Source organism: Pseudorasbora parva, chromosome 18 (genome assembly GCF_024679245.1).
Source record: "Pseudorasbora parva isolate DD20220531a chromosome 18, ASM2467924v1, whole genome shotgun sequence".
Taxonomy (NCBI): domain Eukaryota; kingdom Metazoa; phylum Chordata; class Actinopteri; order Cypriniformes; family Gobionidae; genus Pseudorasbora; species Pseudorasbora parva.
The window spans coordinates 9886968-9911125 of NC_090189.1; the positions used below are offsets into that span (position 1 = coordinate 9886968).

Genomic DNA, 24158 nt, shown 5'->3' on the forward strand with positions numbered 1-24158 from the left:
CTGAGAAAATAACACATACATGGCATCAATATAGAACATTAATATACATATACACACAAATATACAAACCGGACACGCTCAGCGGTCTCACTCCGGAACCGGAACCAGATGTAATAAATACGTTTTCTGAGGTATATGTTACTGGCTATTTAAGGGTTAATGGCATCAATTTTATCGCTTGGAAATTTTTATTGATTTCACTGTCTGAATCATTTCCTGTGTTTTTTTTTGTTTTTTTTGTTTTTTTTTACCAAAACTGTTCAAAGCACAGGATCATCATTCAAAAATATTTCCAGAAGTTCCTGAGAGACATTTTATATTTTTTAAATATTTTGTACACAAAGATTTTCGTTGTTGTTTTAAAAAAAAATTATTAATACTAATGCATTAACGTGATTTGTTAAAGATTTGTATTTAAAATAAAATAATTTTTGGACTTTCTAATCAAATAATCCTGAATAAAGTATCACGGATTCCACAAAAATATTAAGCAGCACAACTGATTATTATTATTAATAATAATATTAGTAAGAAGAAGAAAGAATGTTTCTCGAGCAGCAAATCAGTATATTAGAATGATTTCTAAAAGATCATGTGACACTTTAGATGATGATGAAAATTCAGTTTTGATCACAGGAATTACATGAACACAATCAAATAGAAAACAGTTCATTGAAATTATAATATTTCACTATATTACTGTTTCTGCTGTATTTTTTGATCAAATAAAAGCAGCCTTATGAGCATAAGAGACTTCTTTCAAAAACGTACTGACCAAACTTTTTAAATGAAACTGTATTATGTAGACTTTTATATGTGCATATAGATAAAAAATGTTGTTTCACTGCTATATGATCAATTCTGTATTACTCTCTGTCATACAAATAACGGAGAAGGATTTTCATTGCTCTTTTAGCAGAACTGTTTGATTCTAATCGTCTCTCCTTCTCATTTGTTCAGGTATATCGTGACTCAGTCGGAGCTGTTGGCTCTGCTGTGCCGTATGGCTGATGAACTGTTATTCAGACAGATTGTCTGGCTGAAGCGTTTACCGTTCTACAGTGATCTGTCCATCAAAGACTGCACTCGTTTACTGGGGGCTTCCTGGCATCAGCTCATCCTGCTGTCCTTGCTGACGGTGCACAGCGGGCAGATACTGGGAGAACTAGCCAACATCACACACCAGTACACACCCTCCGGCCTGACACTACAGGGGTGAGATATATACGTGTTTGGCCATCTAAGTCGGCATGGGATTGATTTCATACTGACTTTAACATCTTTTTTTTTTTAGTAACACTTACTCAATTGTAGCCTGACGTTGTCATACTCAATTCTAGTCAGATTATGAGTCTGATACTGCTCCATTAGGCTGTGATTATGGGGCGTGTTTCAATCCAACCAGGAAAGACCTCAATTGGATAGACCTATAACCAATCAGAGCAACAGAGCTACGCATAACGTTAGTGGTCAAATGTCAACAGAACTCAACTGCACTGTGTTGCCAAGTCTGCGGTTTTCCCGTGGTTTTTTTTTTCATGTCTGCGGGTTGTAGCGACCTCAATTATGTGATATATAGACCCAGGAATGCAAATTTTATCAGGCAACCTTGCCAAAATAACACACATTTTATTTTGTTTTCCCAACACACATTGGGAAAAATTTCCCCCAAACGCCATATTTTTCCGGAGAACCGTCCGAAAAGCTGGCTTGTTTTGGGCTAGTAGTTGGCAGGCTTTGTTGTAAAAACTTGGCAACGCTGTCTGCATGCACTCTGGAATAAATGTTAGAAGAAAAAGATGAGTGTAAACGATCTTTTTGGCTTTGCCGGTGTAGTAAAAAAATTATTTAAGGATACAAAGAGTACTTGCCAACACGATTATTATTTCTGAGAGAAATAGTGAAGGTGAATGCATATACGAAGTTCTCCGTTTAGGATTAGAACAAATTCAACCAAGCGCCTTTGATGACATGGATGATTACGTTACTGTTGATCATCTGTCCATCATCGTCTAAAGCCCCGCTCTGACAATTTGATTGGTCCGGTCTGCCCGAGCTCAAATGTGGGCAGGGCTGAGTTCGGCTGGCATCCAGGCTCATTTGTAAACATTAGATATGAACTCACAATGAGTAATACCTATAAAAAACATATTTTAAAACAGATATATATATATATACATCATCGTCTAAAGCCCCGCTCTGACAATTTGATTGGTCCGGTCTGCCCGAGCTCAAATGTGGGCAGGGCTGAGTTCGGCTGGCATCCAGGCTCATTTGTAAACATTAGATATGAACTCACAATGAGTAATACCTATAAAAAAACATATTTTAAAACAGATATATATATATATATATATATATACGTTTTAAAATGTTTTTTTTATGTACACATGTATATGGTATGAATTATATGTACAGAACATGATATTTATGTGTGTGTGTGTGTGTGTGTGTGTGTGTGTGTGTGTGTGTGTGTGTGTGTGTGTGTGTGTGTGTGTGTGTGTACAGATTTGGTGAGGATGCTATGGAGGTCTTGGAAAGCTTAAATTTTCTCTTCCGTAAGTTTCGTCAGCTAAACATCAGCAATGAGGAGTTCAGCTGCTTAAAGATCATCACCCTGCTTAATCAAGGTTACACACACACACACACACACACACACACACAGATAACACGCATACACTAGCCTTGATTCACACTAAGATCTTTTTTCGACATAGCAGATGTGTGTAACTTGAGTCTGTGTGTTGTAGATGTGGCAGGTTTGTGCAACACACCCATGCTGGAACAGTTAAGTGAACGTTACTGGTCTGTGTGTCGCGACCTGACAGGACAACTCCATCCTCACCGATCCAAACACTTCTCTGACATCATCACCTGCCTTTCTGAAATACGCCACACCTCAGGTGTGTATAAGTTGAATATATATCATGTACTTATCATGTACAGTTACAAAAATATCTAAATTGCTTGCAGAAAATGTGAATAATTGTAACTAAATAAGAGAGATCATACAAATATATTTTTTTTAGTGCAGAACTGAATAAGATATTGTACATAAAAAATATAATTTTTACAATTATAATAATTACATATAGTTAACTAGACAAACAAATAGGTGAATTTATTGAAATGACCTGTTCAAAAGTTAATGAACCCTTGATTCTTAGTCCTCGGTGTGGTTTCCTGGATGATCCACAGCACTTCTTTTGTTTTGTGTTGGTTGTTCATGAGTCTCTTGCTTGTCCTGAGCAGTTGAACTGACCAACTTTCTTCAGAAAAATCCTCCAGGTGCTGCAAAATCTTCAGTTTTCCAGCATCTTTAGCATTTTTTAACCATCTCCAGCAGTGACTGTGCGATTCTGAGATCAATCTTTTCACATTGAGCACAATTGAGGGACTCAAACACAACTATTAAAAAAAGGTTCAAAAATTCACTGATGCTCCAGAAGGAAACGCAGCACATTAAGAGCTGGGGGGTAAAAACTTATGTGACCGATAAAAGTGATTAAAAACCAGTCAGTAGTCACCTGAAATATGTAATGTAACAGATTACATTACTAACTACAATTTTCATCATGCAATTCGTAACAAACTACATTTTGTAGGTAATGCTAATAATGTAATTATTGGTTGCAGGTAAGATGATGGCCGTTCCTCTGGAGCAGCTCCCCCTGCTGTTTAAGGCAGTACTGTACTCCTCCACAACCAATCAAAACCCTTGGCTAGCCAACAGCGCCACCTCCAGGACTTTAGCCTCCAACTAGCTGTTTTTCCCCCAATGTATTTATTACATGACAAAGTTGAATGTAAAACAGATCTGTGTGCGATTTTGAACTGTAGCAAATGTAGCAAACAACCAAATTAGATTTCAAGATGCCTGCAAAGATTACCTCAGGAGCATAGCCTTTGAAAGAAAGACTTCTCCAGTGAAATGGAACAAAACTCATGACTATTGTGTTAATGATGACATTTTAAATGAACTAAATGCAATCATTTTTTTGAATTATGCAGCCACTAGCTATAATATAAAATGTCCTTGTGTTACAGGATGTCACTGATAAAATATGCCAATGAAGATGACACAGTGCTGCATTTCAGTCGAGTCTTATTCAAATGATAGCTACGTTTAGAGCTATAGGGATTTCAATTGTTAGCTAGTTGAAATGATTGACATTTAGACCATCCACAGCTCTCAAGCTTAGTTCTGTTGAGTACCAAAGTTGAGTGTGCCGCGAAATACATGCTGTTGACCATCGTTTCTTTGGGATGGAGACTTCCGGTAATGTTTGAGCCAGTCGCCGGGGTAACGAGATGCAATAAGCACACTCTTTAGCCCAGGTGTGTGTGTGTGTATATGTGTGCGTTACATGTGTGATTTCCTCATACGCATGTCTTCAATGAAGTGTGAATGTTTGAACAGGGTTTATGTGTTTGTGTTTTGGCGTAGCTGTAGTTTTGTTGGAAATGTTATTCCTCATTTGAGTGTTTTAATCCTGTTTTTGACCGTGTTGATATGTGTTTTAACTGTTACCAGAGGAGCCTATTCTCAGGAAGGCCTTTTTATCTGATGAGGGTTGAGTTTGATGAAACCTCAACGTGTTGTGCGGAGGAACATTCCAAGTATTACGAAACATTGGAAGAATTTTATGCGGTTTTAACCTTCCATTCCTTTGAAAGTTTACATTTCTGTTTTTTTTTTTTTTGCCGCAGCGGCAGACAATGAGAGGATAGAGTATAGCAGCACACTCGCGGATAGTATGCGAGGGTCGCTCTGATAGATAGCGAAGGCGGGCAGGCGGGCGTGGGGGGAGGGGGTTAATAATTTTCTTTGTGCGTGCGATTTTTCTCTCTGTTTTGTTACCATCTGAGGCCTTGAAGTGCCTCTGTAGTTGATGACATAAAGACCGGGCGGCAAACGGACTGTGTCGCTCAGCTGTCTGTCTTTCTGTTTATTGTTCATTTGTTTAGCATATTTTTCTTCTCTAAATTTGAATGTTTACAGCATTAAAAATATCATTGTACTTTTTTTCAATTCATAAAGAAGGCCTGATAAACATGTTTCCCGTGTCTCTGTTTGGTCTTTTCCACTGTGTTCTACATTCCATATTGTGTTTTCCTTGTTCGGTGGCCTTGCAGATGTAGTCTAACCTGCTCTTTGACTGCTTTTAGACGATGTGTTCATTTTAAGGAAATTTGTTTTATGGTTAATACTCTCCATATCCTTCAATAATATCAATAATAGAAGGTCTAAATATTAAAACATATACATATATCTTCTGTGGAAGACACAGGAGCAAAAAAACATTTTTCAAATCATTGTATTCAGTTCAAATGCCAGATTAGGTAATTTAATGCTGTCTCTTGTGACGCTTTGCAGACTCTGCTCTGGCTGTGTGTGTACATGTATTTTGAAGGAGGAGACACTGAAGGGAGGGTGGGAATTGTTTGCTATGGAAGCTAGCTAGCTATTGCTAGCCTGTCCCAAATTGCCTACCCTACAATTAAGCTTGGGACACACCAAGCCGACATCAAAGAACTAGTAGTCGCGTGTAGCCAGATCTTCAGACTGACGCCAAAAGGTCTGAACTGTCGTAGCTTTTATTGGTCAAGCACCGCCCAAGAGAACGTTTGACCAAAATTTAACGCAACCAATCACAGCGTCATTTTTAGGGGTGTGAAAATGCAAAGTTGATGTCCCATCAATAACTGACCAGCATGCATTACCAGCATATATGCCTCTCGTCTGCTGCGCCTCAGTCAAAAAGCTGCGTTTAAACACACCAAAAGGACTAAAGGGGACTGTCAACTAGCATGTGCGTTCTGTGCCTGTGTTTAAGTAAATATCTATCAGCAGGTATCAAGCAGATATACAAACCGTAAACCAAAGCAGCGCTTGCTTACCATTTTGAATATCAATCATGCTGATCACTTTCTTTATTCTAATCAGCTCGTTATGAAAATATTTGTGCATTTGAATGCTCAGGTAAGATTACATAGATTATAATTGCCTTCTGTCTGTACAGTATTGTTATATTTGCTTGCTTTCATCACTTTCATTTTTATTCTGGTCCACTGACTCCTTCGCTACGCTGTACAGCCAATCAGAGTTCTCTCACCGACGGCCCAACTCTGATTCAACATGTTGAATTGTTCCCGAAAAACCCAATGCCATCCAACTAGATCCAGCGGTGAGGAACACGCCGGAAAAACTGACCAACACTCATAAACGTTGACTCCGTCATTCAAAAACATCCCCACAGCACGATGCTACCACCACCAAGCTTCACTGTAGGGATGGTATTGGCCAGGTGATGAGCGGTGTCTGGTTTCCTCCAGACGTGACGCTTGCCATTCAGGCTAAAGTGTTTAATCTTTGTTTCGTTAGACCAATGAATATTGTTTCTCATGGGCAGGTCTTTATTTATATAGCACTTTATACAATACAAATTTTCAAAGCAGCTTCACAATGGTAACAGGAAAATAATGACAGAATTTAGTAGAAAGTAAAGTATAGTTAAATATTTAGTGTCCCCAAGTTAGCAAGCCAAAGGAAACAGGGGCACCGATGGCAAGGAACCCAAAGGACAACTATTAATTGAATCCATTTTGGAATAAGGCTGTAACATAAACTGTGGACAGTTGAAGTGAAGCGCTGTGAATACCTTACAGATTATTTTAAGTTTTTTTCATTGAATGTTCACCAGTTCTATAGCCTAGAAATCTAGACGCACCCTAGCGGCAGCAAATTTAATCTGCCCGCGAGTGTCGTCTAGGAACTCTCAATACCCTTCTGAGCTGTGTTCCCCTAACTCTTGCCGGGCCAATCACATCGTGTATAGAGTCGGTGGACGCGGCCATAATGACGACGGCTGAGTTGCGCTTCTAGTAAACACAGAAACTGGCGAGCGGCGGTCTTTCGAATCAGCTCTGACCGCGACTCTGGAAGACTTGGAGTTAAGCTTTTCTCTGAGAAAAGAACAAAGAACGGCACTGAAGTCATTCTTAAAAGGGGAAGATGTGTTCGGAGTTTTGCCGACCGGATACTGCGAATGTTTAATCTATCAACGAGCTCTGTTTCACCTTCGTTGCTCTGGTTGGTTTAGCGCTATCGCAAGGCAAATTTTTATCACAATTGAGAAATAACAGTAGTGTTTCTTAAGTTTTACTTGGAGATTTGTAAAAAGCGGGAGAATACAACTTGTATCCTTTCTGGGAAGAAACTACAGTAGGATTAGTTAGTTACATTTAGATATTGGTGAAGAATCCACTGCTTTGGTTAGTCTGTTTCAAGGCTAGTAACTGACTAGCATTACATTTCCTAAATATTCTAGTCATGATGTTGGACATATGCAGGATACAGGAAGGAACCTTATCCTGTATTGCTGTACAGTCAGTTAGATTAGCAAAGATCAAATACCTGATATTTTACTGTACCCACATTGGACCAGCAGTTTGGAAAAGGGATGAATTGATGGATGGATGTTTCAGCTACGCCATCTTCTGGTCAGACGCAGGAATTCATTCGACCAACCGTCACAGTGCGTTATGGGTATTCTCTGCCTTATTCTCTGCCTTTGATCAGTTATACACTTGTTATTGTGGTGCATTGTGGGATTGAATGAGTGCACTCAATAACATCATGGCTGCCCACTCAAATCAAGGGGGTAATCTAGCACTCTGAAAGCGTTCCACCCCTAGGGGCTGCCATTGCTAACCAAGCCATCACCTGCTGTTAGCATCCCATTGACTCCCATTCATTTTTGAGTCACTTTGACCGTGAATAACTTTACATCTGAGGCGTTTAAAGACTCCATTTGTCCATTGTTTATTTTTAAAGAAACACGACAATGCATATAAGGTTTCCTTACCTTGTATCTTACACTATCCCGTAGAAGCTGTTTTTGTAAAAATAGGCTAACGATTACGTCATAACCAACGCGACTCTGTCGCACAGTTGAGAAATTACCGTATAGACCTGAGAAAACGCTCAGAAACAATCTTTTACTGTCTATGAGACAGCCGGGGGGACGTGGAGACATAAAGTCCGATAAAGTCAAGGCGGAAGAATGGGGAGAAGCCGATAGTGAGCCAAAAGCAACAGGACAAAACATTTAAACAACGGGATTCAGATTTCACTTTCCACAACTACTAGAAGACCTAAAACTGTCCGACAGGTTGCTTACGTCACATCTACGTCATCAAGCTCAGTTTGAGGCTGCGCAGTACACTCAGCCATCAGGAAGTGAGTGCTTGTAATTGACTTCATTTTCCGCCGTTGAAGTCTATGGGATAGCTCTGTCCATTTCTTTTACTGTCTATGACTCAAATAGTGACCTGTTTAAGGGGTCCGGGATCAGACACAGGCCTACTGTGAGCTACGAAGTTTTTAATAATATTATAAGCCTTTGTCAAAGAATAGCATTATTTTATTCATTTTTTTAATAATCATGTTTAACAGACTAACACAAGATGAAAAACTACATTACCCATGATTCCGCAACTAAATCTCCAGAACAGAAACAAGCAAATCGAGCCAAAAGTAGCACTTATGCCTATTTTCCAATAAAAAAAGGTTTTGTAATGAACATATTTCAATTGATAGTTTGAAATGTATCCATTGTTTTTATTGTGATTATGTAATTTCATGAGATTGCCTCCTTAAAGCTGTTATGTACGCAGTCTTGTAACATTTTCTTTTTGAATTTTTTTTTCTGATTTTCAAAATAATTTTTTGTCTCAAATCAACATTTGTAATGTTGTGATTTACCTCAGCTGGTTGGTTTGGTACAAAGTTTATAACTCTATAACCAAATTTGTACATACACTTTTGCTTACTGAAAGGGTTTGATTCTTAATGCGGGCAGGAAACGACTGAGGTGCCCTTGGGCAAGGAACCTATAACCCCAATTGCTTCCTGGACGCCACAGCAAAATGGCTGCCCACTGCTCCAGGTTTGCAGGTGTGTGTGTGTGTGTATGTTCACTACTCACTACTCCTAAATGTGTGTGCACTAACTTGGATAGGTTAAATGCAGAGAACAAATTCTGAGTTGGTTACCATATTTGGCCTTCCCATGTCATTTTCACTTTCAAAGACTTTTTTATTGGAAAAATTGAATGGGAGAAACCAAGGCTGCTGAAAAAGAGGGTGGACACAATTCCAGACACCAGCATCCTCACAGACAAGGGGATAGTAGATAAACATTTATGCTGCTTAATACCCAAGCAGTCTGACTTATTCAAACGCATTACCTTACTATGTCCTCTGATAACTCTTGTTGAATTTCCTTAGAGCTCGATATCGGTCTGATTTATGACCCTATATTCTCTTCATGAATTGAAAATGAAACCCAAGAAGAATTACAGGAAGACTTTTGCCATTTAGAAGGAGAAAAAAAATATTAATGTGCAAATTGTGTAGATCTCAGATGTCAAAATTTGCAGTTGTCTTTAAGTGCTGAATATAGAAGTCTTTGTCTCTTTTTGACTTGTGAGCAGAATTTTGAATGTCCACTTGAACTAATTTAGATGCCCATGACCTTGTTCACTCTTCATTCACTTTTCTTTCCTCTCTCTCCTTTTCTCTATCACAATCTCTTATGATGGAGTAGTTTGGATAAACATAACAATACAACATATTTAGCAAACTTAGAGAGTCAGATATCCTGAATCATCATAATAGAGTTCTATATGTAAGTTCTAAGTGAAGATCCTGTTTCCTGTGTCAGGCTCCGCCCCTTCCTGCGGGGAGAAAGCTTGACTGTTTTTAGCACAAGCTTTTGTCCTCCTTAGTCTAAATCTCCCACTCCATTCATAAAAAGAAAACATATTTCCTATCCCCTATAAACCATTTTGGTTGGTAACTGATTCTCACAAAAATAATAACATATTTCACCTCTCCACAACTACAGTCATGCAGATTCATATCTTAATTATTATAATCTTAATTAATATTATTAAACATAATATTGCCCTTGCTGCCATTTTGTGGCAATAGGCCAATCTGTCCATGAGTTTTTACAGATACAGTGGGGGAAAAAAACTATTTATTCAGCCACCAAAACTTAAAAAGATGAGAGAGGCCTGTAATTTTCATCATAGGTACACTTCAACTGAGTGACAGAATGAGAAAAAAAAAATCCTCCACACTGTCTGATTTTTAAAGAATGTGTTTGCGAATTATGGTGGAAAATAAGTATTCGGTCAATTACAAAAGTTAATCTCAATACTTTGTTATATACCCTTTGTTGGCAATGACAGAGGTCAAACGATTTCTGTAAGTCGCCACAAGGTTTTTACACAGTTGCTGGTAGTTTGGCCCATTCCTCCATGATCTCCTCTACAGAAGTGATGTTTTGGGGCTGTCGCTGGGCAACTAAGATTTTCAACTCCCTCCAAAGATGTTCTATGGTGTTGAGATCTGGAGACTCCAAGACCTTGAAATGCTTCTTTAGAAGCCACTCCTTCGTTGCCCGATGGTGTGTTTGGGATCATTAGGGTCATGCTGAAAGACCCAACCATGTTTCATCGTCAATGCCCTTGCTGATAGAAGGATGTTTGTACTCAAAATCTCGATACATGGCCCTATTCATCCTTTCTTTTATACGGATCAGTCTTCCTGGTCCCTTTGCAGAAAAACAGCACCAAAGCATGATACCCCATGCTTCACAGTAGGTATGGTGCAACTCCGCATTCTTTCTCCTCCAAACACAACAAGTTAAGTTTTTACCAAAATTCTCCTAATCCTCTCCTGGTCATCCAAATGCTCTCTAGCAAACTTCAGATGGGCCAGGACATGTATTGGCTTAAGCAGGGGGATACGTCTGGCCCTAAAGGATTTGAGTCCCTGGCAGCGTAATGTGTTACTGATGACAGTTTTTGTTACTTTGGTCCCAGCTCTCTGCAGGCCATTCATTAGGTCCCTGGTGTGGTTTTGTGGCTCAGTTCTTGTGATCATTTTGACCCCTCAGGGTGAGATCTTGTGTGGAGCCCCAGATCGAGGGAGATTGTCAGTGGTCTTGTATGTCTTCCATTTTCTAATAATTGCTCCCACAGTTCTTCACACCAAGCTGCTTACCTATTTTAGATTCAGTCTTCCCAGCCTGGTTGCATTTCTACAATTTTGTTTCTGGTGTCCTTTGACAGCTCTTTGGTCTTGGCCATAGTGAAGTTTGGAGTCTGACCGTTTGAGGTTGTGGACAGGTGTCTTTTATACTGATAACGAGGTCCAACAGGTGCCATTAATACAGGTAACCAATGGAGGACAGATAAGCCTCTTAAAGAAGAAGTTACAGGTCTGTGAGAGCCAAAAATCTTGCTTTTTTTGTTGGTTACCAAACACTTATTTTCCATCATGACTTGAATATATTTAGACAATGTGATATTCAATGATAATTCTGTCATAGTTGAAGAAAATTAGAGGCCTCTCTCATCTTTTTAAATTGGTGGCTGACTAAATACTTTTTTGCCCAACAGTTTAAGGCTTTTAAGTACAGTATCACTTAATAGCAGTCACAGTTTTTTGGCCTCTCATAGCTTATTGTCTTAGTTTACTGTACAGGAAACCAGAACAGGACTCAAGATCGCAATGGCTATTATTACACATCTCTCTTTCAAAATTAACAAATCTCTGTTTTTCACTCACAATTTAGATCAACTGTGTTAAACACACGTACACAGTCATACAGGTTCACTCTGACATGAGTAATCTTATCGGAGCTGAATGTTCGAAACACTCCTGATGGCTCCGATAAGAAAGTAAAACACACAGAGACCTTCACACACTAAGCACTGATCCTGTGTGTGTGTGTGTGTGTGTGTGTGTGTGTGTGTGTGTGTGTGTGTGTGTGTGTGTGTGTGTGTGTGTGTGTGTGTGTGTGTGTGTGTGTGTGTGTGTGTGTGTGTGTGTGTGTGTGTGTGTGTGTATGTGTTTGTATGTGAATTAGAGCATTTAAAACAATCTGTATAACAGGCTCAAGGTTCTGAGGGTCTTGGGGTGAAACATTTGACGTCATTGCCTCATAGATCTCAGGGCCGGGGCAATGCCTAATACCACACTCACTAACACACACATTATTACCACATAAACATCTGTTTGTCTGTCTGTCTATCTATCCATATATCCATATATCCATCATAGATACATTTTAATTTATGTAAAGACATTTTTATTTATTCATAGACATTTCCAGTAGGAGGAGCCAGATGGAAACTCAGATACCCCCTTTTCCACCAAGGCAGTGCTGGTGCTGGGTCGGAACCAGAGCCTAGTTTCAAAAAAGCCCATCTCTGAACCAGGAAACGTGGTTATTAAGTAGCACCAAAACATTGCTGTGCTAGTAGAAAGAACCGCTTGTGCCAGGGGCTTGGTTTTAAATCAGTATCGTTAAGCCATGTGCATGAATAGTAACACACATTCGCCATTGTTGATAGAAGGCTTGTTCGAGATGCACCGGTGCTGTGCAGACCGATCGCCGTATGACATCAAAGTACAGCGAGATCATACGACTCCTTATGCTTTTGAATCGCTCATGCGGTATTTTGATATCATAAGCGGATCGGTCTGCGCAGCGCCGATGCATCTCGAACAAGCCTGGTGTGTTTGTGTTTCCTGTTGCCTCGCTAGCATTGCTGAGAAAGATGAGATGTATACAGTGACGTAAGACCTGGCTCTGTGGTGGTTTTCATATGTGGAAAGGCAAACCGGTTCTTTAAAGGCTTGTCAGTGAAACCAGCTCCGATCTCGCACAAGCACTGGCTCTGAACTAGCACCCGGTTCATTCTGGTGGAAAAAGGGTACGAGTCCAGCCAGGATGGTGCCCCAATGTGAAGTCAAGGGAGGGAGGAACCATGGTGTGGATTTCTTTGAAGAAGCCATGGGGAAAACGTGTAGAGAGGGAGCCAAGACAGAGTCTCTTTTCGCAGACAGAGAGCAGGTGGAAAAGTAGGACACAGCAGGCTTCAGAGGCCCTGAGGTGGAACCAGGGTACCAGAGGGTTGAGGTCGAGCTGGAGCGACTGAGGGCCGAGGTTGAGCCGGAGGGAAGGCGGAGCCAGACAGAGCAGCAGGAGTGGAGAGCGGCACAGGTGAAGCGACATCGGACGGAAGTCAAGCCACAGGGTTGAGGGAGCTCGGTGGAGTTATGTTCAAAGGTCCCAGGTGGAGCCAGGGAATGAAGGAGCCAAGGCAGGGTATTCTGGATCACGGCAGAGCTGGAGTGACTGGATCAGCGGCTGGAGGCGAAGCCAGGGAACACCTTCATCCAGGATGAGCTGGATGCCAGTAGGCCCTATGTGGATCCAAACCACAGAGGGGAGGAAGTGCAGGAGTGAGGGGTTGACAGGAGACAGCAGAGACCAGGCAGATGAATTGACTGATGTTTGAAGAGGAGGTGGGAGAGGGAGGGACGCAGGAGAACTGGAACTGGACTGGACCAGCGGGGACAGGAGAGACGGGGTAACATCCTCCACCAACATCCTCCACTCTACTTTCTGGAGATATGCATAACTTTGGCATTTGTTTTACACAAAGTAATGTATTTACACTAAATAACTCTGGCACCATTTCCGCCAGGATTTGGCCTAATTGAAAAGCCTCCCATACACACATACAGTGGTCTAGGTTCAAAATGTTGGTGTCATTTTACAGGAAACAATTTAAAGTTACATAAAACACTGCTAAAAGTGATAAACATGCAAGTATATGTTGTGTAAGCTGTTATAACCCCTCAAAAATTAGGCGCTTTTAGATTTTTTTATATAAATATTTTTGAAAGTGTGTAACTAAGGCCCTGTGTGCTCTAGGACCCTGCAGACAGTTTGGGCTGCTTCCAGCATGTATAATTAATTTAATGACACTGGGATATTGCATTTATATCTATATATGGTGGTGGGAGGGGGTGGTGGAGGGAGGAAAGGGGGAAAAAGGGGGGTCATCCCTTCAGAATCATTTAAATAAATCTTGCATACAACATGACACAGACAAACTTCTTTTTTCCAATATTTTCTGTAATTTAGTGGAAACAGCCCAAACTGTCTGCAGGGTCCTAGAGCACACAGGGCCTGAGTTACACACTTTCAAAAATGAATTTATGGGGGGGGGGGGGGGGGGGGGGTATCAAAAAGCGCCTACTTTTTTGGGGGGGTTATTACAGCTTAGACAACATATACTTACATGTGTGTCACTTTTAGCAGTGTTTTATGTAACGTCAAAGGGTTTCCTGTAAAATGACACCAACATTTTGAACCTAGACCAAATCCAGGTGGAAATCCCCAAAAATGTAAGAGTGTAAGAGGCTAGAAGACAGACCACCGGCAGACGAACCTTTGTGCGCTTGTTTAAGCTGGAGTCGAAAAAGCTGCAGAAGGAGCGATCAGGATAGTTCGTAAGCCTCACCAGATGTAGAAATCCATGGGTGTGGTCCTCAAAGCACTGCTCTTACAAGGCAAAAACAAGGAAACATAGAACATACACATGGCAATTGGGATATTACTTGTACTTGACATTACCTCCCCTACCCGTTAAACACTCTATTTCCACTTTTCAAATATTTTCTTCCTTTTTATTTAAAATGAACACTACTCTGAGCTGATATGCAATGGGAAAAGGTAGAAGAATGAGTTTGGTAAACGGTGGATTCAAACTCGGGTTGGTCATGTCAAAAGCTAACGGGGTTAGTGTAAATAACTTTTGCTAACAAGGTGGACTTTTTGCACTTAGTATAAATAGACACTCTGCATTTATATTTGACATTTTAACCCTCCATGGGTCCCATACCATACATTCAAAATCATTCATTCTACGATCCTTAATTAACAAACTTATATGTGTGAGGAAATCTCTAAATGAGCTGGCTTGGTCAAAAAAAGAGTGTGTGAATTAACCTGACATCAGGTTACATCAACAAAACCAAGTCATTTTTAAAGGTCAGATTGAGTCCAGAGTGTCTTCAGAATTTTTTTGTGTGTAAACAAAGACTAGTTTACCATTCTGTGAGCATAAAATGCTTTCAATTTATGTGACACATACATGATGGAGTGATAAGATCCTGCTGTTATAGACCTACATACTTAACACACTTGACATGTGTAAGTGTGTATATTTGAGAAGCAATCTTCAAAAGTGTGGTGTAGAGAGAATGTGTACGGGTGAAGGACAGATAAGAATAGAGCCCATCATGATCACACACACACATTTAGTTGATCCTGGAACAACATTTCTGTCTGAAAATGTAGTCCTAACCATATCCCTACTTACCTATAACTCTATCATAAATTATCAAAGGGGAATGATATGAGAATAAGACTGATGTAGAAGCTTCTAACCCTTGTTGTAAGACTAAACTTAGGGTTAGTCTGATTGGTTAGGCTAATCGAATTGGTTGATTGGATGTTGATCCAGGAACATGTTGCACTTGGTGAAATCATGTTCATCCACACACACCCTCGTATACAATGCAACGCACTTCAAGAGTGCTGTTATTGATCACTTTGTTCATGGATAGGAATCATTTTTATATGAACTGTTAATTCAATTTCCTAATCGGGGTGCACTAAGTGTGGCCAGTGTGGAAGCAAATACTTCTTTGGGCCTTTCCCCCCCTTAATTCTCATTTTTCTTTTCTTCATCTATTCATCTTTTATCCTGGAATACCATTTTAATTCAACTTTAGTTGAATCATGTCGGTGGAAAGGCCACGAAGGTCAAATACTACAAAGACTCTTTTGAATCTCTCTTTATTCCCCTCTTTCTCCTCTCTTTTAAAAATAAAATCAGGTGCGATGTTCAGGTCTTATGTGAACTAGAAGTGACAACTCCATTGGACGTTCAGGATTTCGACCTTGTCAGAGTTCTTTTGTTGGGGCGCACAAAGTCTCTCTTAAAGGGATGTTTAAATTTTCCGGAACAATATTTTGATGGACAGACTATACTACGGATAAAAATATCTATCGGAGATAAACATCCATGAGTGAACGGGAACCATGTGTTGTGCATGACAGAACAATAACAACCAATTATTTTGGCTTTTATTCGTATTTTTCAGACTGTCACTGTCTTAATATGATAATAAATGGCCAATATGATCATGTTGATTTTTTTATATTATGATTCAAATGGTATATATATATATATATATATATATATATATATATATATATATATATATATATATATATATATATATATATATATATATATATATATATTATAAACACACATATATATATTTTATATATTTTTACAATTAAATTTGTATGCACTAAACACTATAGTAAAGTAAACTATGCCAACGCATTTTGGTTCCATGGTTTAAAAAAAAAAATGTTTGGGTGTGGATAATATTTATATATTAAATTATGGTAATGTGCCAAACACAATTATAATGCAAAAACATGGATTTTTTGGCTATGGTACCAAATTGTTGGATGTGTAGCATAGCCCAGCATAGTAATAGGCTACACAAAATATTATAGAATTGTAATTATGTTATGCTTTAATATAATATTTAGAATGTATATGCCCAAATCAAAATAATATATAAAATATAAATATTTTTAACAAATTAAAAAATGTATTCTAATAATATAAACAACTGAATAATCAAATATTTTATCAACTTTTATGCTATTAAATAATTGATTTATTAATTAAAGGATACACCAGCTTCAATATTTACACAAGGAATAATCATTTTCTTCTTGGCTATTTTTCTTTTTCTTTTCTTCTTCATCTGCGGGGAGGGGGTAGGCTATATTTTGTCTGACAAAGAGAAGTCAAGAACGGAGACAAAGCGAAAGAATCTCAGGCCTAATTGAAACAATTAGTCCTGCAGTCAGATTCATGCGATTATTTCTATCAAACGGTGACATATGACCTATGCTTTAGTTCGGATGTTGTTCTGGCACTCGCACACTGATCTGTGCTACTCAAATGTTTCCTGAAGTGTATTAATTAATATGCTAATGAGAATGTATATTGTGATTGTATATATTGTTCCGCGTGTCTTTGATGGAGAACGAGAGGACTTCAGCACCTCTGCGCGTTCTTTCGTGGTCGTTATTGATTAAGTGGCACAATGACGGATGGGAAATGCGCCATATGGAGACACTCGTGTACAGAAAGAAAGGTGTGTGTGTGAGTGAGTGAGTGTGTGTGTCGCGTGTTAGCGTGTGTGCGGTTAGAATAGCAAGCAACGCCGATTGCTTCATTAAAATAAATAGCATAGCTACTTAAAATATTTAAAGTTATTAATTGAAGTACAATTGCGCGGAACGGTTTGATCAGTGTGAAAACATGCAGATATGCGGTCTGTGTGTAGCCATGTGTGATTCAAGGGACTTTATCTTTTGATAATTCAATAAATATGTAGATCAAATGTGGAGAAATAAGGGACATCCACGTTTATTTTCTTTGAATAATATTTCCTTGAAAACATTTCCTCTGTTTAAATCAAAATGTTTTAATTGTGACTTTTTTGCGTTTGAAATTCAGGCAAAACATTTGTTTACAATTGTAATAATAAAAATAAAAAGGTAGGCATATGCATCCTTTTAACCCAGTGATAGGTCACTGCCTTTATAATGGGTAGCCTATCTCTTATTTTATTTTAATTTTGATTCGTTTTATTTTATTGTTTGAATGTGGATGTAATCTGAGGTCGTCTGTGGCTCTATACTGCGAAAGAAACATTTATTTGGATTTATTAACCGATTATGATTGTGATGAGGATGATGATAAAAGGCACTTTCATCAACCGGTACAAATATGAACGGGTTCCATCATATCATAAATAATCAAATGGGTTTTTGTTCTGTTTTGAAGAAACTATTCGCTGAACAGATCTTTGAGGAACCCACAATTATCTTTCCGCTATCGCTGCGAGAAAAAAAGAAACCCTGTTAGAACATATTTTTAAGAGCAATAATTTAGCCTACTCTAAATCATGTTTTTTGTTTTTGTATTTTGACTATTTCTAGTAAGTGTGCTTATGTTATTTACGAATAATGATTAATAATGAATAAATGTACGGTTGCATGAATTGCATGTGCACAAGTACACGTCAAGCACACGTGAAGTACAATTATTTGAGCTAAAAGCATAACCATAACAACAAAATGAATGTCAACGCGTTGAATTACGTTTAGGTAGATGGCTTCATAAGAGTTCATTTTAATGATTAAGGGATTATTCACAGTTTATTAGAACTAAAATGTTCCCCTGCTGTCTCCTCCCCGTCGTCAGTACCTGTTGCTATAGGCGCTTCTTCCTGTCGCTCATTGACTCCTTTCTGCATGTGTGCGCGCGCGCGCGTGTGAGTGAATATGAGGGCATGTCTACTGTGTGAACGCACGAGGCCAAACACTAATAAAGAGCTGCTGCCCTCGCGCTGTCCTCGCAGACACCACACGGGTTTTTACCGGGGAAACACGCACTGAGTGAACCGGCCGGATCGCGCGGGTGTCGCGGCTCTAGTGATTACATTCCTCGCGCAGAGACGAGCAGCACTGAGGCACCGCGGAGGAGCAGGACAGAGTCACTGACAGGTAACTGAGAGTTCACTTCGCCATCAGTTCGTTTCGTTGATTCTGAGCCATTTACATTCATTGATTATTCTATTAGCAAACTAATATTTTTGTAATATTACACAATAATGTTAATGCCACATCTCTAATATATTGAACTAAATCATAGGCCTACTACAAATAGGCGCGTGGCATTATTGAGTTCAATGTGTTAAATGATACGGAATATTTTCTCATTAATTTAATGTGATGTGATTTTATAAAAATTCATATTTAAAAATAAGGCAATGTCATCATGTTAAAATGTCAGCTATAATGAAAAATGTTGACCCTGGAACACAAAAGCAGTCATAAGTCGCACGGGTGTATTTGTGGCAATAGCCAACATTGTATCGGTCAAAATGATAGAATTTTATTTTATGCCAAAAAACATTATATCAAGTAAGATCATGTTCCATTAATATATTTTATAAATTGTCTACTGTAAAGATATATATATATATATATATATATATATATATATATATATATATATATATATATATATATATATATATATATATATATATCTGTGGATTACTATTGTATTACTAAAATGTATTACTAGCCTAGTACTAACATGCATAGCTAAGGACTTGATTTTCTTAATATTTCGATTTTTTTTTTTTCACCATTAGATTTCAGATTTTGAAATAGTTGTATCTCGGCCAAATATTGTCTTATCTCAATTTTTTTAAAAGAAAGAAAAAAAGACCGTTATGACTGGTTTTGTGATCCAGGGTCACATATTTAAATGCACTTAGAATTATCAATGAAAGGAAATGCTTTATTAGGCCCATTGAATGCGATCATTTCAAGGCCTTATTGTGCAGTTCTTTTGATATCACTTTAAAATAGATTCCCATTAGAACCCACAAAGGTTTTACAGTGTGGTGCATCAATATTTTTTAAATGATTCCATCCAGAGTTCCATGGAAAACCATCGATGTTCTGGTCCAGAGATGAACAGTGTAATGTACAATTTTTAATTTCCAAAGAACCATATAACTACATTTGTGATAAAAAGAAGCTGCTTTGCTAAACCGCTGAAAGACCTATACTTTAGCAGTGTGTGTTTATTTGTGTGTGTGTGTGTGTGTGTGTGTGTGTGTGTGTGTGCGCAGGCGCTCGGCGGGGCGGGATGGACTACAGTTATGATACGGACCTGGAAGAGTTGTGTCCGGTGTGTGGGGATAAAGTTTCTGGCTATCATTATGGTTTGTTGACCTGCGAGAGCTGCAAGGTATTAAACCAGCCTAAACAGGCAGTTTAAATCTACTGTGACCTAAAATGTAATTTAGGCTATGTGATGCCATTGTTTTATTTAAGAAAGAATAATTTGTTTAATCTAAATATTTATTAATATATATATATATATTTAAGGGTCATGTGTAGAAAAAGCTCTTTAGCCTGACAAATGCAGTTTATTTTATTTTTTTATTTTTTTTGTAGCCTATCAAATATTATATAGGCTATGTTTTTCTTTTAATAGGCTATTTCATTTTTTAAATATTGTTTATGTGACTGCGAAGTAATAATGTATTTTATCATTTTAAAGCTATCGGGACAATTTATCTAGAATTGCATTTTTAAATATATTATTTGTTGTAAAAGTTAAAAAAACGAATCATAGCAGCATTTTTTAATATTTTATTTTAAAGGGTTTCTTTAAGAGGACCGTACAGAATAACAAACGGTACACATGTGCAGAGAGTCAAGACTGTAAGATTGATAAGACCCAGAGGAAACGGTGTCCGTTCTGCCGCTTCCAGAAATGTCTCAACGTCGGGATGCGGCTGGAGGGTGAGCGGATCCTCTCAAATTTAGTTTGCATATGACATTTTAAAAGGATATTTTGTAGTGGTTACATTTGTAAATAATTTCGTATAAAATGTTTTTTTTATTAAATGGGAATTGTATTAGGCTATCATTTTTATTATTGAAATATACATAGTCTATCCATATAAAGACTTCTGACTTGTGTCTTGTGACAGGATCCACATATTTTTTCTTATCCTAGATATAGGCTATATAAAAATAAAAATAAAACGACAGAAAAAAAAATAGTCTATTCATTTTGTGTACGGCAGGTTGGTTTGTTTTAAAAACGAATTATGTCAAGTGCATTAAAGCTGGTTGATTCGTTTCAGACGTAAATGTAGAATCAGAGAAAAGACAAGAAAAAAAATTAAAGGTTGCAAGGTCGCCGTTATCTGCAGGAACCTTTGCGTTACCGGCTGCGCGCGCGTCGCTTCTGGATCAAGGTTAAGTGTTCATTTATGTGCGGCTCTATTTTAATCAGTCAGGGATCGGGTATTTTTAACTAGTTCGTGAGTTAATAGAAGGACGAATTTTAGAGGAACAGACAAAGCAGCAGCGTCCAACTTGTATAGACCCGATCCTTCACTTCTAAGAATAAAGATTCCAATTAGAACCAAAAACACTGTTTTACACTTTTACGTCATAGAAGAACATTTTAGAGTTCAAAAAATACATTAGTATTTTATTATTTATTATCCATTTATATAAAAACAACTATTATATATATATATATATATATATATATATATATATATATATATATATATATATATATATGAAGCGCATAATATAATATAATATAATATAATATAATATAATATAATATAATATAATATAATATAATATAATATAATATAATATGTTGTGTGTATATAGGGTATATTATACAATTTAAAACAAATAAGTTACCTGGTTGCCTTGAGGTTGCCCCAACATTTTAAGTTCATTGAAATTAAAAAATATTGAAGTTAATACAATGAACATTTTTGAGAATTGACAACCTTTATTCAATTATTAGAAGATTTTATAAGCATATTGGGTAATTGTGTGTTTTATTTGTGAAGATGCAGTGAAACATTGCATGCCAATGAAACAATAGATGCAGTCAAATAGTGCTATTTTCATGATTTATCACATTCTTTATGTGGTTCAGCAATAATATTTAGAGTTTCTATTTATTAAACCAATTTCCTTCATTGTATTAACTCAAAATTTTAAATTTAAATAAACTCAAAAATTTAAGGCAACCAGGTTACCTACTTTTTTAAGTTAAGCCAACAATAAATTTTTTCAGTATATATATATATATATATATATATATATATATATATATATATATATATATATATATATATATATATATATATATATATATATAAATTATTACACACACCCCATACATTTATTACAGACCATGTTTCGTACTGTTTTTATTTGCTATTATTTTGTATATTAACTTATATTAAACTTAAAACTCTTAAAACGGTTTTATGTCATAGAAGAACAATTTAGAGTTCAACAAATATATTATTATTATTATTATTATATTTATTATTTGTTTATCTATTTATATAGAAATCAACTATAGTTTAACCAGCTTATAAATTACACATAAACCACAGAAATTTAATAGAAATTTTCATGCTGTTTTTATTTGATATTATTTTCTATAAAACCTTTGCTTTATATCAATATTTTTATAATACTATTAAATATGAGCATTATAATCCAAATGAACATTAATCATGAAGTGCAATGTAATATGATATCGTTTGTGCTCACAGCTGTCCGTGCTGACAGGATGCGAGGAGGGCGCAATAAATTCGGCCCCATGTACAAACGAGACCGGGCGCTGAAGCAGCAGAAGAAAGCTCTCATCCGGGCGAGCGGCTTAAAGATGGAAGCCACGCCCCCTTTGCTGTCATCGCCGCAGTCTGACTACAGCTTCGGCGCTGCTCTCTCCGTTCCGGCTCAGAAAAACCCCCACCCGAACATGGGCACCCCGGTGGCCCCCACCGATTATGAACGCAGCCTGTACGCATCCAGTTCCCTCAGCTTATCCGTCCCCATCCCGGCCCACACCCCTCTGCCAGCACAGTACCCGTATCCGAACCTGCCCGGCCGTGCCATCAAGTCTGAGTATCCCGACCACTACACAAGCTCAGAGCACTACACCAGCGCCAGCTCCCCAGAATCGGTCCCGGGCTACACGTACATGGATCAGACGCGAGTGTCGACCAGCCCGCCGCTGGCCCCGCCGGGCCTGACGGTGCCGCCGCTGGTTCAGGAGTTTGTTCGCTGCGAGCAAGATGAGCTGCAGGTGCAAAGCAAGATAAGCGCTCACCTGGCCCACCTGCAGCAGGAACAGAACTCTCGGAGTGCGGCGGCCAATCAGGAACAGAACACGCGCCTCGCGGCCAAACAGGAACGACTCAGCACGTTCGGCCTGATGTGCCACATGGCCGATCAGACGCTGTTCTCCATCGTGGAATGGGCACGTAGCTGCATCTTCTTCAAGGAGCTCAAGGTGAGTGTGAACGCAGGCCGAACCGAATTATAATCCGAATCACCTATCCCTAAACCTACCCATCACAGGAAACATTCTGCAATTTTACTTTCTCAAAAAAACTCATCCTGTATGATTTATAAGCATTTTGAAAAGTGAGGACATGGCCAATGTCCTCATATTTCACCCTCTTCTTATAATACACATGTCATTATACACATTTGTGTCCTCATATGTCACAAAAACATGCCCACACACACACACACACACACACACACACACACACAATAATGTTTGCTTGAACAGAGCGGATGCTGTCAGCATGATGAGATGATGCTGACACGGATGAACAGGGAGCGTGTGTGTGTGTGTGTTTCCAGATAAACAGTCACAGCCTGCTGTGTTTGCTCGGGCTCGCTGTCACTTGTATAATGGCAGCGGTGTCTGATGTGATTCTATCAACAGGAAAGCATTCGAGGAAAGTATTCTGGTTGTTCGCGTCGTAGGTGATTTTTAAAAAGACCAGATACGTGGTTTTGTATTATTAATTACGTAAATAACAGGAAACATTGGATTGTCTGATGGTTTGAACTGGTATTAATGGCTTATTAATGGATTAATGGCTGAATTAAGATAAAAATCATGTTGTGTGCACATTTATACACTGTAAAAAATGGGTTTACCTTAAAAATGTAAGTAACCTGGTTGTGTTGATACAATGAATTTGAGTTGATACAATGAAGGAAATTGGTTTAATAAATAGAGACTCAAAATATTATTGTATCTGAACCACATAAAAAATGTGATAAATCATGAAAATAGCACTATTTGGCATGTTTCACTGTGTCATCACAAATAAAACACACACAATTACCCAATATGCTTACAAAATCTTTTAATAATATTTGAATAAAGGTTGTCAATTCTCAAAAATGTTCATTGTATTAACTTCAATTTTTAATTTCAATGAACTCAACATTTTAAGGCTACCAGGTAACTTATTTTTTAAATCCTATTTTACAGTGTACCATTCAAACGTTTGGGGTCTGTACGATTTTAATGTTTTTGAAAAGTCTGCCAACACTGTAAAAAAATTGCTATATAATTTTTAAGTACAATCAACTTGGATGATTAAGTAATTTCAACTTGAAAAATGCTGACCCTTGTATAACTTATAGCTTAACTTATTTTGATGAGTGAAAGCAATGTAAAAACACGTCATAACGTACTGATCATATCATTTTGACCGTAAAGGCTGGATTATTTGATCAA

General features: G+C 38.0%; 2 protein-coding genes across 4 annotated transcripts in view; both read left to right on the forward strand.

Annotated features, from left to right (window-relative positions):
- nr6a1b (nuclear receptor subfamily 6, group A, member 1b) overlaps positions 1 to 5058 on the forward strand; it is a 38902-nt gene extending 33844 nt beyond the window's left edge. Inside the window, exons 7-10 of the mRNA XM_067423343.1 lie at positions 961 to 1215; positions 2509 to 2630; positions 2751 to 2903; positions 3637 to 5058. Of these exons, the coding sequence (XP_067279444.1) occupies positions 961 to 1215; positions 2509 to 2630; positions 2751 to 2903; positions 3637 to 3764 (658 nt within the window). The 3' untranslated portion in view covers positions 3765 to 5058. The remainder of the gene's footprint in view (positions 1 to 960; positions 1216 to 2508; positions 2631 to 2750; positions 2904 to 3636) is intronic.
- A 13311-nt stretch (positions 5059 to 18369) lies between these two features.
- The window catches only part of nr5a1b (nuclear receptor subfamily 5, group A, member 1b), a 23525-nt gene continuing 17736 nt past the window's right edge, over positions 18370 to 24158 (forward strand). The window contains exons 1-5 of one of the 3 annotated variants that reach the window (XM_067423340.1): positions 18370 to 18541; positions 19486 to 19530; positions 19684 to 19802; positions 20221 to 20362; positions 22165 to 22907. In XM_067423340.1, coding sequence (XP_067279441.1) covers positions 19506 to 19530; positions 19684 to 19802; positions 20221 to 20362; positions 22165 to 22907 — 1029 coding nt within the window. In that variant the 5' untranslated portion in view covers positions 18370 to 18541; positions 19486 to 19505. The remainder of the gene's footprint in view (positions 18542 to 19485; positions 19531 to 19683; positions 19803 to 20220; positions 20363 to 22164; positions 22908 to 24158) is intronic. The other 2 variants (XM_067423341.1, XM_067423342.1) reach the window with 2 other exon arrangements.